Source organism: Dermacentor silvarum, chromosome 7 (assembly GCF_013339745.2).
Source record: "Dermacentor silvarum isolate Dsil-2018 chromosome 7, BIME_Dsil_1.4, whole genome shotgun sequence".
Taxonomy (NCBI): Eukaryota; Metazoa; Arthropoda; class Arachnida; order Ixodida; family Ixodidae; genus Dermacentor; species Dermacentor silvarum.
In genome coordinates this window covers 53118626-53136701 of record NC_051160.1, presented here as the reverse complement: position 1 = coordinate 53136701, position 18076 = coordinate 53118626, and the positions used below count along the sequence as shown (strand labels likewise).

Genomic DNA, 18076 nt, shown 5'->3' with positions numbered 1-18076 from the left:
TATAAAGGAAGACAGGACTTGCGTTCATGACCAACGCTGGAGTCGTATGCCAGTGGGTTCATCCAACGCTGTTTTAAATACGGTCCCACAGACCGGTCGCAAGATAGCGGGCACGGCCTGCTGCCTCGAAATGCCAGTACATCCGTTGGCACGTCGCCCTATTTTGCATAAGAAGCAGTAGACGAGATCCGCGCGTTCGCACCACGCTCGTTTCTGATATTTCCTAATTATGGTAGCTGCAGTTAGCATTGAAAAATGGACTTAGACGAAGGCACACCACAGACATGAACTAACAGGTGCCGCATGCCAAAATGCGCGACAAAAATGCAGAAAGCTATGTCCACAGCCATGTGCAAAGTCTAAGAATCTTACCTCGGGGATGAGTGCTGAAGGTGGACAAGAAGTTATCTACTTGTATGATTGTTTCATTTCTGCACTCATCTTATACCTAGGATATAAGGTAATGTTCGGTAAGTATTGCACCTAATCCAAAGCTGCAGCTCAGTATAAATCCACGGCTTTTCCATTTCAACGATGCTTAAGGTAAACGCTTAGAACTTGGAGCACGTCAGTTGTCGTCCCTTGAATAGTTGAATTAACACTGGAATTCGCAGTATTATGCTATGAATTGGTATGTCTAATGTGTCACTACATCCACTATAAACGAGGATTTATGATTTATTGACATAAAAACAAGGGTATCGCACGAGCACTGCCGTAAACAAAGAGGCCGTCAGCTAAACTCAGCATATCAAGACAGCTTGCATTCGGGTCGGTTGGTGATCGCCGGCCAATTGCATAATTGCCGCTCTATGTCAAATATTGTACTTGGTGGACAGTCCTTGAGGTGCGGTGTTGAATGCACGCAGTGATAGTACTTGCTGCAATCTGACTCGTGCGGCAGCATAGTGTTGTCTTTGACTCCCTTACAGACATTATCGCTGGTCGCCGCCGTCGCCGCTGCCGTCGCCGCCGCAGTAGTCGTAGGTGTTGATGACGTCGCAGGGGATTCTGTAGACGTCACTGTCAGTGAGTCACTGCTACCGGGCGAGGTGTTGGTCTCTGTTGGCACCACCTTCACAGGCGTACTCTGAACTTCCGCTGGACCTTTCGAGGTAGGTACGTCTACCGATGACGTCACTGCAGTGTCTGTTGAAGGAGTTGTTTGCCTGCCCGGTGGACTTTTCTGCTGGCTCTTCGACGTGTTGGTCTCGAGCTGGGATCGTGTCGATACCTCCTTTGCGTTAGTCGTTGTCGGCTTTGGAAGCGGCGCCCTGGTGGGAATCATCTTGTAGATGTCCGCGTCCCACCACGTTGCGTTCGGAGGATTGTAAGGGTATTCCATGTCATGAGTTGCTTCCTTGAAGCTGGAGCGAATGGTCTTGAGAAGGTTAGACTTTCCCGCGCATTGCGAGCTGTAGTCGTCCAGGTCCACGCTTCTGATGACGGCGCCCCGGTACTTGCGACCCATGATCATTTTTGCCTGCGATGCAGCAAACAAAGCTAGCGTCAACGAGCGAGAAATTATTGACGCAGCTGAAGAAAAAGGCTGTATTGAAATACGATTTTTTTTTCAGTACAGCCTGTTTCTTCTGCCCTCGTAAAGTGCGTGACGCCCCCCAAGAATGCTAGCAGATTAATGCCACATTTGTCTTCGAATGGAAGCGACACGCCCATGATATTAACGCGATTCCTACATTTTGGAAACTTCACCCAGTTTGGGGTAAGTCTGTCGGTCCACACCTAGCAGTATTGGGTCAATAGATTGCCAATGGCTGCTGCTAATCTGAGGGAACAGTATTTGAAACCAACCATCGCACCAACCTGGATCACTGGATATGTAACACTGGGTATGTTGCAGTGGGTATGTGTGGTTCGTGTATGAACTAATTTGATGCCAACCTGTGTCACTGGGTAAATGCCACTTCCCACTATCCATCGCTTAGCGATCTTCACAGATGGGTAGGTTGAGCCAATATGCAAGAACTGCGATAAAAATGTTATAGCATACCAAAGCCACATCCTCTGGGAATCCGAGGGCCTTTCCCAACCCAGAGAGCTTCTGCCAGCTCCCTCAGAAACGACACGGGAGACCCTAATACGGTCCCCGGAGGAAAAACTCCAAAAAAGAATCATTGCTTGTACGGAAGAGGTCGCCGCAGACAAGCGGCCATCTACAGATCCCTGAAATTTCTCTTAATCAAGTTGTTTCCTCCTCCATGCCACTGGACATACGCCGCTCTTCAATGAACTATTTGACTCCAACTTGGGTCATTGCTGATTGTGCACGCAAGAAGCGTATAAGGAGCCAAGATGCATATATAATTGATTGATTGAGCCATGGCCGTATTTTGTAAAAATGAATTTCGTCCGATTCGATGCATTTATGGTCGCTTGTCATACCTACTGCGCTCAGAATGCGTCCCCTAATACTATTTTTTTAAAAGTCCCAGCTGAGTGCGCTGATGAGAGTTGCCGAAGCTGGTGGCTTCTCTACAACTAGGACAAGGTGGTGTACTTTGAGATGGAATGGCACTTATGTACACTATAAAGTGTTTTAACATACCTCCTCCATCACAATGCTGCTGCCAAGGCTACATCTCACGGCGTGGTGTCTCACACACGAAACAGTACCTAATATGAGAAAACGGTGGCCGCTTAGCGCCTCTGAGTGCACGCAGTAACGTCGAAGACCTAGCTATTTCCTAATAAAGTTGGCGACCTAATAAACTGGCAAAGGAGAAATGGGCACGCACTAATACGTAGTCTCCTAGCCTTCTCATACTATGGCACACCACATGTCCTCCAGCCTTATCTTCTCTGAGAACGCCTAACAAGAAATATTGTCTCCGAGGAGCACGCTTTGCTTGTCAGTTTGTCGCACTGATATTTAGTTTACACATAAAGCGTGGAGTATAGTTTTATCTCATATCGCCCGAAAACGCCAACTCTCCGACGATGCCTCAGAGCTTCATTAGCATGACTGACAAATTTGGTTTTGCTTGAGCTTATACTAGCGCTGACGGACGCTAGGACTGGAATGCAAAAATCACTGTGTAGACTGAATTTTGTATGAATAGGCCATGGTAAATGGTGGCAGTGGGCATAATATTAGCGAAAGCGGCGTTCCGAAAATGAAGAGCTCCGACGACCAACTAAAATTTCGAATTCACACCCACCGCGGCCGCGTTTTGGGCTGCGAGATGAATGCGAGTGCACGGAAACAGAGTTACGAGCGGTAACAGCGTTGTCGTATGAATATGTGCAACCTTTTGTAGAACGCTCTCGTCGTCTTCGTAGGCCACGTATTCTTCGTCCTTCCTCAGAAACGCACAGGCTCCTTGACTGGAGCGTCCCTTTTCCCAGCCGCTTTGAATCTGGTCGCACACCTGGAACACACGTGAGTACGAAGTGTCGAAAAAAGCATTTCAATAGCCAGTCTTTTAGACACGCAGTTCGGACACAAAAGTTGCAGCTTGGTGATGCCAAGTCGCGCACTTTCGCTCCTCATTCAGTCCGGCGCTCTTCGTGCAGTTGTATTCTTGATGTCGACCACGAAACTGCCCAAACTCAGCACCCATATTCACAAGAACCACCCCCCCCCCTTCAAAAAAAAATGATCACGTTAGTGCTCTTCCTAAGAGGAAATTCTAGCCAATCTTCAAGGTGGACACATCCCCGGCAAAGGTAACCGCGCCACCAACTCCGAATGTAAACTTTGTGAATATGTGCGCACATCTGCCTCTCATAATTAACATTTTTGTTAACTGGAAGTCGCCCTTTGCGCATATTCAGTGCTGTGCATAAATGTGGCAAAGTTATAGAAATGAAGGTACCATACGTTTTCTCAGTGGCATCTGCAGCAAACGCACATTAAATAAATATGGGGCCCCGTATTCACAAAAACATTTCTAGAATTGTTTTAAGAGCAGCTGGCAGCCTATCGTGATCCTCGAGAAATAAATAACAAAGGCGGCCGGCCAATAGTAAAGAGCGGTACCGAACAAATACTTGCCGAATTTGGCCCCTGCCCCTTATATAGATAATGCATAGTATATATGCATACTGCAGAGTTGCTTTACGATACGTGTTCTATTGTGTCTGCCTTGCCTTTACAATACATGGCATTTCAAGAACATCTGCGAAAAGTGTGACACTGTAAGTTTCTGGACGCTATCTATAAATAGTCGAAGTTCAGTGTTAGCCCATAAACACTCCACAGTGTTGATCCCAAGTGGGGCAGTTATGTTTGGCCCACTTCGTCATGCCGACCAAAATGAAAGTTTCGGCAAGTTATTTCTAAATTAGAGAAAGACAAAGCTTGATTACAATAAAAACGTTGCGTCAGGCAAGTCATGTACTGTGCGCACTGTACTATAGATGGCTTTTCGGAGCAACAGAAAGTGAAGGGAACTGCAGTCGAGGGTGGCCAGTGGAGGATAACACGAAGGCGTTAGATTAGAACATTTGTGGGAGTAGGTTGGCGTTCGATTCACAAAGAACTGGGACAATACCACATAGCGAGAAGTGGTTTTCATTCACCAATGAAGTTAGCTCTGATGATGAATACTCATGGCCCTCCATTGTTCAATATAAGCAGTCCCTGATATCAGTCAGTATTTGTTGAATCAAAATTTGCTATAACAGTGTTGATTTATACTTTCTTATAGCCCGAAGCAAGAAAAATACCTACTTCATGTTTACATTGACAAAGTGAGTACAGCGTTTTACTGTTTTTAACTTCCATTAGAAATCGCCGCACCGCAGCTCCATATAATAGGTTTACACTGATCAACCTCACATTTCCTTCTTCTAGAGTGTGTATTAGTACATAATTATGTAGCTCATTTTCCTTTTCTCTTCAATGTGTTCACCTTTACTCACGTGATTTACTTTTAGGGCTCTAATTTGATCGGCCATTTTGTATTGTATATGAGTTACACATACTTAAAGGACGGAACCAGTCCGAACGCTTTTATTAGGCGAGACCATAGATAGCATGCTTCACCATAAAGATATGGGACGATGTTGATCATATACAGATGAAAACAATGCGGTGCGCTAAAAACACTCACAATACACACAAAATTGCGACTATAACATTTTATTGTGTACTTATTGCGCAGCGTCTTTTTTTGTCTCATGAAGTTTGTATATGCCTGCACTGTTAAACTTGAGTATTATTGTTTTATAGATTTATACCGACTGTAGCGTTCTTTATTTCCCTTTGATCCCACCCCTCACCACTCCCTTATTTGTCGAGCCTTTAGAGCTAACTTGAATACATAAAACACACAAATAAATACTTCTTGCCTGGAAGAATGACATAGGATGCCTTTGTGTATACAATAATAACATCAGAATAACCTATTCTTGGGTGAGTTAGTGTTTACTTACCATGATACTTAGTGGCAAAAAAACTCGAAATAAAAGATAACAGTCAGAGGCGAGAGGAAACGAAAGATGGACGCTACACTAACAACTGTTCATTCTGAAGCAGGCCATCATGTATATGCACAAACATACACATGTGCAAACGCATAAAAACAAACAAAGGGCGCCAGTCGGCCGAAGGCAGTCTTACCACTTTTAAATGCTCAGCAATCTCAATTGCAAATCATAAAGCGTGACAGTAGTTTGACTCACGACTGCGCACTTGTTTGGGCATTGCAGGTCTTGTCACGGCTGTGAACCACTGTATTTTTTTAATGTCAGGATCCTAGGCAGAAGCAAAAAAAAAAAAAAAAAAAAACCGCACGTGAACTGTTAGAGGCCTACGATATCCATATCACTGGTGTAGCCTGAGACTCACGATTTTGACCTTATGATTCGGAGTTGAAATTGCTAAGCGTTTAAATGTGATGACACTGCCTTCGGCTGACTGGCGCCCTTTGCGCGTTTTCATGCGTTTGCGCATGCATATGATCGCGCATACATAGGATGGTCTGCGTCGTTCCTTTCATCTCACCTCTGACTGTTATCTTTTATGTCGAGTTTTCGCGCCAAAAAGTATCGCATTAGTAACATGCATTTCGTTCCGGTTGTTCGATTGGCGCAGTAATACTAGGCGTCCGAGTCCTTTACAGCTCTGCATCTCCTCACCTCGAAGGATGACAGGAATCCCTGCTGCCTGGTGTAATTACCCGGTCGCCCAGTGAAAACGGTGTGCCTTCCGAAGCTTGAACCCATAGCCGAGTAGGTGCGACCTGACAACGGAACTTCGGGCACCACCCGAGTGCGCTCGGAGCCTCTCTTCACGATGAGCTCGAGTCTGTCAATCTGGGAGAAACGGGCGGAGAACGAGGAAATTAGGCAAAATATCTAAACAGGTTTTCTGAATGTGATACGCGCATGAATATATCAAATAATGACGTAACGACCACACAAAGCTTCAGTGAGCACTCAATAGAAATCTTACGTACGATTTCTTTATGAAGTCTGTATACTGTGGGAAGGAGAACTATGTATTTATAGTTTGAACCATTGGTGGCGTATTTTATTTCGACTCGCTGGGAAAACTTCTGGAAATACGTGAATCACAACTAGTTTATCACAACACTAAAACGGTCAATAGATTTTCTCTAGACAACTTAAATCTATAGCAAGGACAAAGAGGGTCCTACGAAAATTCTTCAGGTAGACTTGCGACTGCTTATTTAATATGCGAGTGAATCACTCAAATTTTTAATAAAAGAAGATGTCTTCTTTGCACCGTTGTCGAATTCTGTAATCACGGCAAGTCACGAAAAGGAAACAAAGACAGGGAGGATCACAGCGACATGCAAGCGTACGAGATGCAGTTATTGCGTGCTTTAGTGCTACCAATATGGACTTTTAGTGTATTCTTTTACGTCAAGGTGCTCTCATGTCAATTTTGATCCGGCCGTATTGAACTGTAAAGAAAAAAAAATAGCCCCCACTTTGTTCCTTAGTTTCTGTTCTCTCTTTTCTTTCCTTGTCGTGCTATTATGCATTCCTTCGTCTTCAACCAAACCGCCCAGCAACAAATATTACAGAAATGACGTGCTTACATCAGACATGTCCATGGTCCTGGACACGTTCAGCCCTGCGCCTTTCGGAAACTCTTGGCAATCGCTGCTTTTAACAAAGAAGAAGTTGACCACACTGGAAAACGAAACACCCAAAAATGAAACGAAAGTCAAGGTAACAGACACATGAATGTGATCTGTGCTTTCAGGAATATCTCTGCATCCATACTGTGAAACAAAGATCAGTCCAGCGTACGCGCATCTAAGAGAGGGGAATTAGCAAGAAAGCAACGACGGGGATTAGGCTTTCTAGTACAGCAATCGTATAATTAATGAGCAAACAAAACGACAGAGTGACAAGAAACGAGACACCGTGTCGCGCTGTGGCGGCTCATTCCTGTGACTATTTCAATGATTCTTCGCGCTTAATTACGACTGCATCTGCCGATAAACACTCCCGAAAAGTTCAAAACGGCAATGTACCAGAACCAACACTTGCGTGTCTTCGATGCACATTGTGCTTTCACTACATTTCTTAGACCTATCGTAATTTTTCGGTGTCCAACAAGACTGGCCTGAAGGAATACGACCATGTTACGGTGACTGCGTCCGAGCATGGCGTTCGCCAAAGTCCGTGGGTTCCGCATATAGGGGAGGCATAATGCGCCCTTGTGATCAGTGTGATGACGACGAAGCTATCGAACATATTTTTATACTACTACCCTGAGTATACTGCGTGCATGGATGGCCACTTTCAACTGTGCTCTACCATTCCGACGACCGGCCTCAGTCGGAGGTAGTAATTACGCAAAGCCGATGCAATATATTGTCCCGTCAGATGTCCGTACAAGTATTGTTTTTATTTTTGTGATCGATCACGCCGTATACATGCCTATAACGTTTGCAGTTGAACCTTCTTTGCTCTGTTTTCCATGCTCTTGTGTAGAGTGTAGCAAACAAAAAATTCATATGTAGGTAATAATCCAGTTTGTTCTTATTTAATAGGGAATTGTTGCCTTCGCTTTCGCTTTTCAATGTAATTCAGTCTAGTCGAGGCACACGGTATAAAAAACAGGGACCTAAACGCAGTTGAAAACGACAGAGGATTACGCGGGGCTTTGGGTGGTTTCAAGATTAGGAAATTTGCAAACATAGGATAGTGTCAGCTGGCGCAAGACAGAGGTAATTGGAGATCGCTGGGAGATGCTTTGGTCCTGCAGTAGACATAAGATGGCTGATGATAATGATCAGTTTATGTTTCGCCGTACGCAGTATGAGTGCACGACCATCCTTTGAAATAAGTAGTGGCTTACACGCATCATCTGCCGGTACACGATGTTACAAAACTAACTAAAACACATTTTATCTTGTTTTTATGTTCGTTTAGGCATGAGGGATAGTTGCTGAATCATCAAATCCTGTTGCGGACATCAGCCTTCCTTCAAAGTATTCACAGAAAGGACAGGACATGACAGTACTCGTTACGTCCAAGGCATTGCTGGGAATCATGGCGTCATGAACGCTTAGCAAGGCCTGAGTAAGGCGCTACGAAGCTTGAATTTCGGCCATACGTGTTTGCCGTTGCGAGTATTTTACGTAAATGTTCCTGTGAACTGGCTCCAACGGTATTTATTTTTCTGTCCTGAATGTAAATTTTAGATTGAGTCAGTCATTTTTGATTGAAGTTTGAATGACGTAAGAATACGTTGCCTTCTTGCCCACTACTATTTCACTTCAGTGCCCTTATTGATCTTCGCTATGCTCACGGCAGTTGTTGCCTGGTGGTGGCTTCGCGCCACCGTCAAGCTGTATTCCTACAGCTTTCTTGTAAGGATGGCCTTCAATACTGCACTATGTACATGTTGTAAATAAACTTTAACTCGAAAATTATAGGAGTAAGAAAAAAGACAACAAACATCCCAAGTCAACGTTATGCATTCTTGAACTTACATGTCCACTGGTGCTAACAGTGTGGCCAGACTATGCCCATAAACTCACTCAGTGCGCCAAGGCTATTCATATTGATTGTTGCCACATTTCGCAAGCATAGTTCACCTGATTCGCCTGGGCGTCGCCTTCCCTCTACGCTATGCACAGCTTATCAGTCTGGACAGCCCGAACTGTGAACGCTGCCAAGTGCCTGAGACTCTCCAACAACATCTGTTTGGCGACTGCCCATTCTATGCGTCACAGCGGAAGATGGTGGCTTCTGCGCTAGCAGGCATTTGGCAGCCAAACATAGTCTGAAAGAACTATTGTCTCCGCTCTGTGTGACCACACAGTAGCAACACCCGCTACAAGGGCTTTTCGGGACTATTTGAAGATCACCGACCCCTTTGCTGCCTTTCTAATAAATTATCTCTCTCGCTCGTATTTAAAAGACTTGGCAAATGGTTGTCGCTTCCATTAATTAGAGAACTGGTGCAATTAGCGGACGCTCAGACTGCACGCAGCTCTACACGAGCGAGAACAGATGCACAATGACACGCTTGAGGCATGTGGGGGTGCAGTGTTGTCCTATATGCGTCATGCCGTATTGTCTTGTCGTGGCGAAGAGCTAGCCTACGAGCTGATTTTATCCCTTCATATTATAGTAGACTCGGTCGAAAGAATATGTATATGATGTCAACACATATGAAAAGTATACATTTATTGCAATCTTTGTAATGTTCAGAAGCATGCTTAGCACTTTTTGCCTCTTTCACTTGCTTTTTTTTGTCTGTCTATACGTTCGTATCCTTACTATACAGATCATGTACTTTTTGATTTGCCTTCGGTCTGAGCGCAGCGCCGCTTTATTGCCATCGCACTCTTAAACAGCGTTGGCAGAGGGTCTAGAACGCTTTTGCTGATGCTTCTCACTTTGTCCATAGCACATAACTATAGCGACGGCGAATACGTCACAGGATGATACCATGCACTATACAGGGTGCTTCACATAACTTGGGCCAAACTTTAAAATATGCAAATGCTGCGTACCTGGAAAGAACCAAAGTAATAGAGAGTTTTAGTATTGCGGAAAATGTTTGCGTTAGCATTAGCGTGTTACGCACGCTAAATCTTTGCGGAACGCTGTTCGATGGAGTTGTAGTATAGCGTAAGACAACGATGCGCTGCTAAGCGCAAAACTTCGCCTCGCCATCTAGCTGCGGGTAGTCAAAGCAGCAAACTGAGCAGCTCGACAACCAAACTAGCCGTGTGGATCCACGCCAAGCCTTGAAAAGAGCCTGCACGGTAAAGCGCTCGGGCCGATGGTGCCGCCATGTTTGCAACGCTAAAAACTTAATGAGCGTTTAGCGTCTCCGCTATATTCGAAAAATAGCGGACGCACACTACACGCAAAACAGAAATAGCGTTCTGAGCATGCGCAGTCTGACTCCGCTACTTCTTTGCGTTTAGCGTGGTGCCATTTCCGCAATACTAAAACTGTCTAATGTTTGCCGTCGCTTGGAGATACTTAGATTATTTTTTTGCATTCCACCTAATTAGGTAACGAATCCTAGTTAATTAATAAACTTCTCAATTATTATAATTACATGAAAAGTGGCAGTGAGAAAATTGTAGAGCAACATGAAAAACTCCCGATACAGCTTTCTGTTGCTCAATGCTACATAGATAAAAGTGTTTTTTCCGAGCGTAAAAGAAGCCCGGCGAATACACGCAAAGTGCATCGAGCAGCAAGTCGCGCGGCAATCTTGCGTGTATTCGCGGACTTCTTTCACGTTCGGAAAAACACTTTCATGTAGCACGTATTGAGCACCAGAAAGAGGTATTGGGAATTTTTCACGTTGCTCTACAATTTTTCTCATTGTCACTTTTTATGTAACTATATAATTGAGAAGTTTAAGAATTAATTAGGGCTTATCTAATTTGCGGAATGCGAAGAAAATAATCCGCGTATCTGAAAGCGAAGGCAAGCAACATTACCTTGATTCTGTCCAGCTACGTTCTGTCCAGCTTCTGTTCGCCTTAAGGTGCAGTTAGATTTGGCCTTAGGCGCAGTTAGAATGCAGGCAAGAGCTTGCGCGGACAAGGAACGCATGAAAAAAAAGAAAACATTTCACCAAAGGGACTCTAATGCTTTGGCATTCCCACACTTAAGCAGTCTTAAGCGTCTCTGCCGATTTCTTTCTTTCTTTTTTTTGGTGGATAACCACGTACGACATTTTAGTGCTGTGAAAAAAACCTTAGCAGCTGGGCGTTATCATATCCCGTACCTCAGCATGCGGTGAACTTTGTTTGCGCAAAGAAGCCTCGATCCAAACTCACTCTGAGAGCCTGTTGATCTCGAACAGGTGGTGCGTGGAGCTGTCGAAAGCGGGCAGCGTCAGGATGATGTGCCACTTTGCTATATATCTTTTGAACCTCTCTCTTATTTCCTGCCAGTAAATAAACAAACAAACAAATAAATAAATAAATAAATAAATAAATAAATAAATAAATAAATAAATAAATAAATAAATAAATAAATAAATAAATAAATAAAAATTAAAAGCATGTGGAGGAAAATCAGATGTTCGGAGGCATGCAAACACGTGCACAGATCGAAACGAACGCAAGAAGGGGAAGGAGCAAACAGTAAGAACGCTAACGAAAGTAGCACAGCACCTGCCGACATTCCGGAAAGAAGGGAATAGAACGATATTATAGGGAAAGAGAACGTTAGAACTAAAATACTTACACAGAATACACAGAAGAGCACACAGAATAATCAAGTACTCCTTTAAAACTGTCTTTTCGTTAATTTTGCGGGAAGATGTTGCTTGTTTGAAAGAAAAAAATTGTCGCAGTTTCACCCGAAAGGCGAAGCACCAATTGCGATAGCAAATTAGTAGAGAGCTATACGGAGTAAGGATAGTAGTTATATCAGCTGTACAAACTTGGACATGCAACAGCACCGGCAACGCGCAGAACTGTTGTCGACGCCGTCGGCGTTTCGCCCGCGTTGGCTCCGAGCGCGCGCGGCGTTTTTATATAAATACGTATTTGGTGCCACAGCTAAACGTCGCCTCCCGTCCCCCCACAGCCTTTCGCACGACGGGAAAAGTGGCGTTTGCTCTCTATATATGGAAAGGAGGAAAGAGACGCTTAATTCTGCAGCCCTTCAGGGAGCACGGCGCAGAACGCGAGTTTCCTCTCCGACGTGCGTTCGCTCCGCGTGAAAGCGCGCGTCCCTCACGCCCTTTCACTCGTACATACAGCGTCCGGAGCGCGGCGACGATTTCATCGCCGTTGGCGTCATACGGAACCTCACGGCGACGGCGACGGCGACGCCAACGGCAGATATCTGCTTTGGAGTGTCCATATAATTGCTATCGCAATAAAATAAAGGCCGGACTGTCATCTTTTTTTTTTTTACTTTTGCGCCGAAACACTACCGCAGTTACGTCAATGTGAAGTTATAAATTTCAACGTATTTTCAAGCATTTGGGCACGTTCTGGGGCAGCACTCCAAACTTCAGCGTTTCTCCAAGATCAGTCCTTGGGTCCTTTAGGATACAATGTGGTGCATCTTTACAGATAAAAAGATTAACTAGGTCCGGCCAGACACCGCTGTCAAAATCCACGGCGTCACGGTGACCTGGGTCTGAAACTTCAAAGTGGCCTCGCCTTTTTTTGTATTTGCGTCATTTATGGCTTTTCATTATTCTAGAGGCGTATTATACTAATGCAGCTCAAACAGTTTTTATCCTAATTTTTCCGAAGGAGGGAAGGAAGGAGTGAAGAAAGAACTTGATGGCATATCAAATAATAAGGTAAAACTCGCGGGAAAAAAAGAAAAACTCTCTACTACGAACAGAAAAAAAAAAGACTGCATAGATAATGTCGCTTGCTTCGATAACACGTAAGTTTCAGACTGCCCTCTCCCACGGATGTCTGATTGAATCTTAAGCCAAAACATTCGTCAAATACAACAAATGCTTACTTTGCGATTTTTCAAAATTACATTTTTGTCGGCAGACTTCGGCGTCTGTTGAATACTTCAGCTCGGACGTGCTAAAAAATTACTATAACGACCATTAAAGGCCGGGGTTTTTAGTTGTTTCTTTTTTTTTCGCTCGAAAAACTGAAACTGGGGCTGAAGAGCTTAGATCGTGCATGGATACTGCGCCAGGCATTGATTTTTAGAAACGCTACGGTTAAGGTGAGGCGCTTCTGGTGCGAGGGGTTCCAATTACTTTTAGCTGGCGTAATATTTCATTTGAACCTGCGGTGCATTCTACAAGCAGTAGAGAGTGATCGTTTCTAGTTTTACTGAGAAGAGAACAGCAAATCTAATACGGATATTTTCGCTGAATACTGATAGGAAGTTGGACCTGAACTCCGGCTCTTCCCGTAACGCGTCCTCAACAACTGCTTAAAGGGCCCCTAAACCACCGTGAGGTCGAAATTTAGTTGCGGTGTTGCAGTTGTGCACGAGTCTACAACGAACAAGTAGCCGCGAGAGTTTTTCGGAATGGTGCCGTAATGGCGGAGTTACACGCTTTTGATGATCGAAAACGGCCGTCGCTCGTTTCGCTCTTTCCTTCGCTACTCTCCTAGTCGGCTGGTCTCCCCTCCTCGCCGAGTCCTTCTCGAAATGTCACGTGACATACGTCATCGCCAACGTGCTTTCAAAACACTGCCTACTTCCGGTTAAGGCACGTCCACGCTAGCGGCACATATACCGATGGCGAACCGGCCTCCAGTGCCGTAGAACGTGATCTGTGCGAGAGGTGTCCAAATTAAACGGCAGTTCGTCCGGCGCCCAGCCCGCTGCACGATCAACGGGCCAATCGACGACCGCGAAGCTGCGCCCCTCCGCCACCGGCAACGAAAACATCGGCTGCAGCTGCAGCTGAGCTACCGGCTACCGACGGGAAACGACCGGCTCGGCTGTGCTGGCATCGCAGCCGACGGCGCCGCTATTATCAGCGTATTTTTCTTCTTTGCGTACAATTATTGCGAAGAGCGGTAACAACGGTATGAAAATATTGCGGCTTGTGAGCGTCGACAATTCATTTCGAAGCGCCGTCCGTTTTAGCTTTGAAGGGAACCGGAAAAGGCCTAGCGACGATATCGGCGCAGTCGAGCGATCGGCGTCGGTGAGGCTGTCGCACAAATCAGACCCGGTCTCATCCTCTCTACGTACGGCAAGGAGCTCTCGCCGTTCGCGAGCAAAACCGCTGTCGAACGGCGGCCCGCGAATGGCAAACGGCGTGCGGCGAGTTACCGTGCCGGTAACGTGGACGTGGACTCTTCTCGGCTACCCGCTGTTGCTGCGGTGCCGGCCAGTGTCATGCGAAGCGTGCCGCTATAGACCCTGTGTTGCACGCACGTCTGGAAAGGCCAGCACTGTCGCACTCGGTTCGCGCAGCTAATCAGACCACTAAGCACGACTGTGTTGGAACGTGAGCGATTTGGCACTTGCGCTGCAGGCTGTAATTACCGATTCGCAAGGGCGCACAGGCGAGCAACACGGCGAGGAAGAGCAGGGAGCGCGCGTACCTGCTAGCAGACAAACCGGAAGTCGTAGGTTCTTGTTCGACCAATGCATCACCGCATTCACCCTGCTGACATCGTGACGACCGCTGGGGATACCGGGAAGGCCAGGAGAGGAGTACGGCACTTGTTTTTTTATTATTTTGTTTTGTGGCGCGCCCGCGGCGCGTAGCGCTGTAGCGTTTGGCATCGTTGATCGTGACGGCAGTCTGAACTCGATGCGCGTGTTTACTTGAAATGTTAAAAAAAAATATCTGAGGTGGTTTAGGGACCCTAAGCGCCTCCACTGTCTACGTCATTATTGCGGATAATCACGCTCATGTGTTTTCTTCACTTCGTGTTTTTCCTCTAGCGACGTTGCACGTCCTGAAGCAGCACAGGTGCTACATTTTATATGCAGCATCGGACAAACGCGACTTTTCCATTACGGTAGTACTTGGCCCATTGTCGTGCAATTGCTGGACATGTGTCTTGACAGCCCTACAGGATTTTGTCGTAGAAAGCAACCTGAATAATTCAATTTGTAGATTTTTGTGAACTCTAGGTTAACCGAGTGTTTGATGGCAGGAGTACTTGAAAAATTTAATCAGCGTGCTACGCGCATAGTAGTCCTTTTTATTGAACCATGTACATGAGTTTTTACTTAACGCTGGTGCATATGGGTCACTTCTACTGGTTTGGTTTGTCTTTTTTCTCTTACTTATATTTATTTCTTGTAGATCAAGTACGTTCATTTGTTCCCGGCTTACGTGTGAGTATTTATGAAGAAATGGTTAGTTACAATTTCTCAACTGTGTATTGAGACAACAGGCTCTAATATAGCCTGCCTTTCCATCTGTGTGCAGGTATTTATTATAAGAACGAAAAAAATTCCTCTGGGAGTTTCTGCGAGTTTCTGGGAGAAGTCTAAGTATCCGTAAGCATTGTGCTACTTGCTCATCTTCACGCAGCCCGGTGTCATTAGATATGTTATGAAACTTGATCCGAATAGTATAAACGCTTATCAACCCTCATCAGTCGTTACCTTATCGAACATGATGCGACCCTTATGAACTTTTATCGGTCCTTATCACCCTGGATGTCCAGTGGAGCTTTTCCAAAACCTCCACTTGCAATGCAGGGGATAGGGGGTATGCAATGCGTTATTGATGGTTCTGATGCTTGCTGAGAGCTCGTTGTTTATTGAACCGCATGCAGTTCTGCGTGTTGTATGGGTGATTTCAATGAACTTGCGCACTGTTCGCTTCACTTTGCTGAGCGATAGTAGCCTTTACGGCAGTATGTTCGAGTCGTTGCTTACGGGGGTATGAGCTATTGGTTAGGGGGGTATGACCCATTGCATTCATCTTATGTGACGGACAGGATTCTCGTTGAGTAGGCATAGAAACGCTCACGCATTAAAAAAAAAGACGCGGTTTCGCCCGAAAGTCGAAGCATCAATTGCAATAGAAAATTAGTAGTGAGCTACACGGAGTAGGGATAGTAGTTTTATCGGCTGTATAAAGTTGGACACATTCGCTTACTTACTGGATTAACAAGCATGGTGTTCGTGCGCACAAGCAAACATGAATAGATCACACTCAATCCGCACACAATCGCTGTCAAAACGCTGGCGTGAGCAAGGTGCACCAGCTGCAGCGAGCGAAAGTTCGTGCGGTCTATCGCTTCAACGGAAACTGAGCGGCGAAAGCATAGCGCATATAAAGGTACGAGTCGTGTTGCAGATCGCTTTCAAGATACGGTGTGCGCGACCGCCCGGCGCAGCTCAAAGTACAAGTACGCAGTTGCTCGCAGAGCAGAATGCGCTGCCTTCCCGCTTTCCTCCTTTCGCGCGGGTGATTGAGTCGCCAGTTCCCCTTGCGCCCGGTCGGAAGATACGCATTTGGTGCCGCAGCGAAACGTCGTCTCCCCTCCCTCCCTCCCGTCCCCCTACGGCCTTTCGCGCGACGCAACAAGTCGCGTTTGCTCTCCGCCGTGCGTTCGCTCCCCGTGAAATCGCGCTTCCTCGCCCGCTTTCACCCCGCACATACAGCACACGGCGCGCGGCGACGATTTTATCGCCGCTGGACTTTATACGGAACCTCATGGCGACGGCTACGGCTACGGCGACGACGACGACGACTCAGACGGCAGAAATCCGCTTCGAGTGTCCATATAATAAAAGAAAGGGCTATACGCGGGTGAACAGCATGCTTCGATTTCACCGACCAATGCCTGTCCCGTGGAATTCAGCGGCGAAACTAGTTGCGCTTAGGCCTTACCCATAAGAAAGGGTGTATCAATTTAGCCGTGTCCCACGTCCAGACCGAGTCCTGCGCCGACCTGGTGCCCGAAAAGAAGTCGAGGACAATTCCGTCAAAGCCGTACGTCTTGACCCACTGCGAGATGCTGATCGCCATGTCCCTGTAGAGGTCCATCCGCTGTAGGAACTTCCAGTACCTCTCGACCGTCTCGTGCGGCCCGCCAATGCCGAGCAGCAGCTTCAGCTTCGGGTTCCGCTTCTTCAGCTCGCTCAATTCACGGAAGACGCCTTGTGGAGGAGAGCAAGAAAACACGCGTTTTACTCAAGCTTGTCGGAACGAAAAAAAAGAAACAAAAATTTGATACTGGGAGCAACGTTAAAAGACTTCAGGGAGCTAACGGGTGTAGCCGATACTCTAGTTGAGATTGACCGGAAGAACTGGAGCTGGCCAGTCAGCGATTCCATGCGAGAAGCGGGTAACCAGTGGTTTATTTTAGTTACAGATAGAGTGGATAAGGAAGTGAAAAACGTCGATATTATAAGGTGTAAGGAGATTAGGATTACCGGCATAAAATGTGGTCGATTGGCACAAGAAAAAAGTAATTGGAGATCGCTGGGAGTGGCTTTCCTCCTGCCGTGGACATAGAATCAGCCGCTTATGATTATCATGATGAATATTTGCCAGGGGATCAAGTGTGAGGCGTGCCAATGGATTGACAGATAGATAGACTCAGAAATCGAAAGATATATAGTATTGCATAATCAGGTCAAAAACAAAACGCAGCTGTAAAGGATGCTGTCAAAAAGGCAGTTACATGCGTGCCAAACCGAAAGCTCCCCGTATTCTCCAAGGAACACTAAATGTTATTTCGAACACCCCTTATTTCCCTCAATCTTGCGGCAAAATCAGAAATGTTTGAAAGACACTTTTTTATCGCAACAACTATATTGCAGATAGTACGAAGGGAAGTTGGAACCCGCATGTCTGCAGGAAGTGTCGTTTGAACGCAAGTGTTCTTTTTCACAAAAGTGCACCGTCTACACAATTCATGTTAGAAGCTTACAGGGCGATGGTGGCGTCACAAAGCCGATTTTATACTCAGTTCGGGTGCGCAGCCACAAAACTAAATAAGTGCCAAGTTAATCGCAGCTACACGTTCCCACCATTTCTAAGCTATGTGAAAATTCAGCTTTAGACAGATCTTGCGCCCTGTCAACTTTTGACGCTGGTCGTTGAAACGAGTGTCGTCTAGGCACCAGTTCGGCTGACCAACGAGTGGTTGTGGTGACAATTGAAATTAAATTCTGGGGTCTTATACGTGCCAAAACCACGATATGATTATGAGGCACGCCGAAGTGCAGG

At 45.9% G+C, this 18076-nt stretch overlaps 1 protein-coding gene across 1 annotated transcript in view; it reads right to left on the bottom strand.

The window, feature by feature from the left end:
- Nucleotides 1–674: 674 nt before the first annotated feature.
- Nucleotides 675–18076, bottom strand: part of LOC119458856 (uncharacterized) — a 62627-nt gene continuing 45225 nt past the window's right edge. The window contains exons 14-19 of the mRNA XM_049671475.1: nt 16733–17001; nt 11259–11368; nt 7032–7125; nt 6103–6279; nt 3270–3389; nt 675–1483 (exon numbers count right to left, since the gene is read on the bottom strand). Coding sequence (XP_049527432.1) covers nt 752–1483; nt 3270–3389; nt 6103–6279; nt 7032–7125; nt 11259–11368; nt 16733–17001 — 1502 coding nt within the window. The 3' untranslated portion in view covers nt 675–751. The remainder of the gene's footprint in view (nt 1484–3269; nt 3390–6102; nt 6280–7031; nt 7126–11258; nt 11369–16732; nt 17002–18076) is intronic.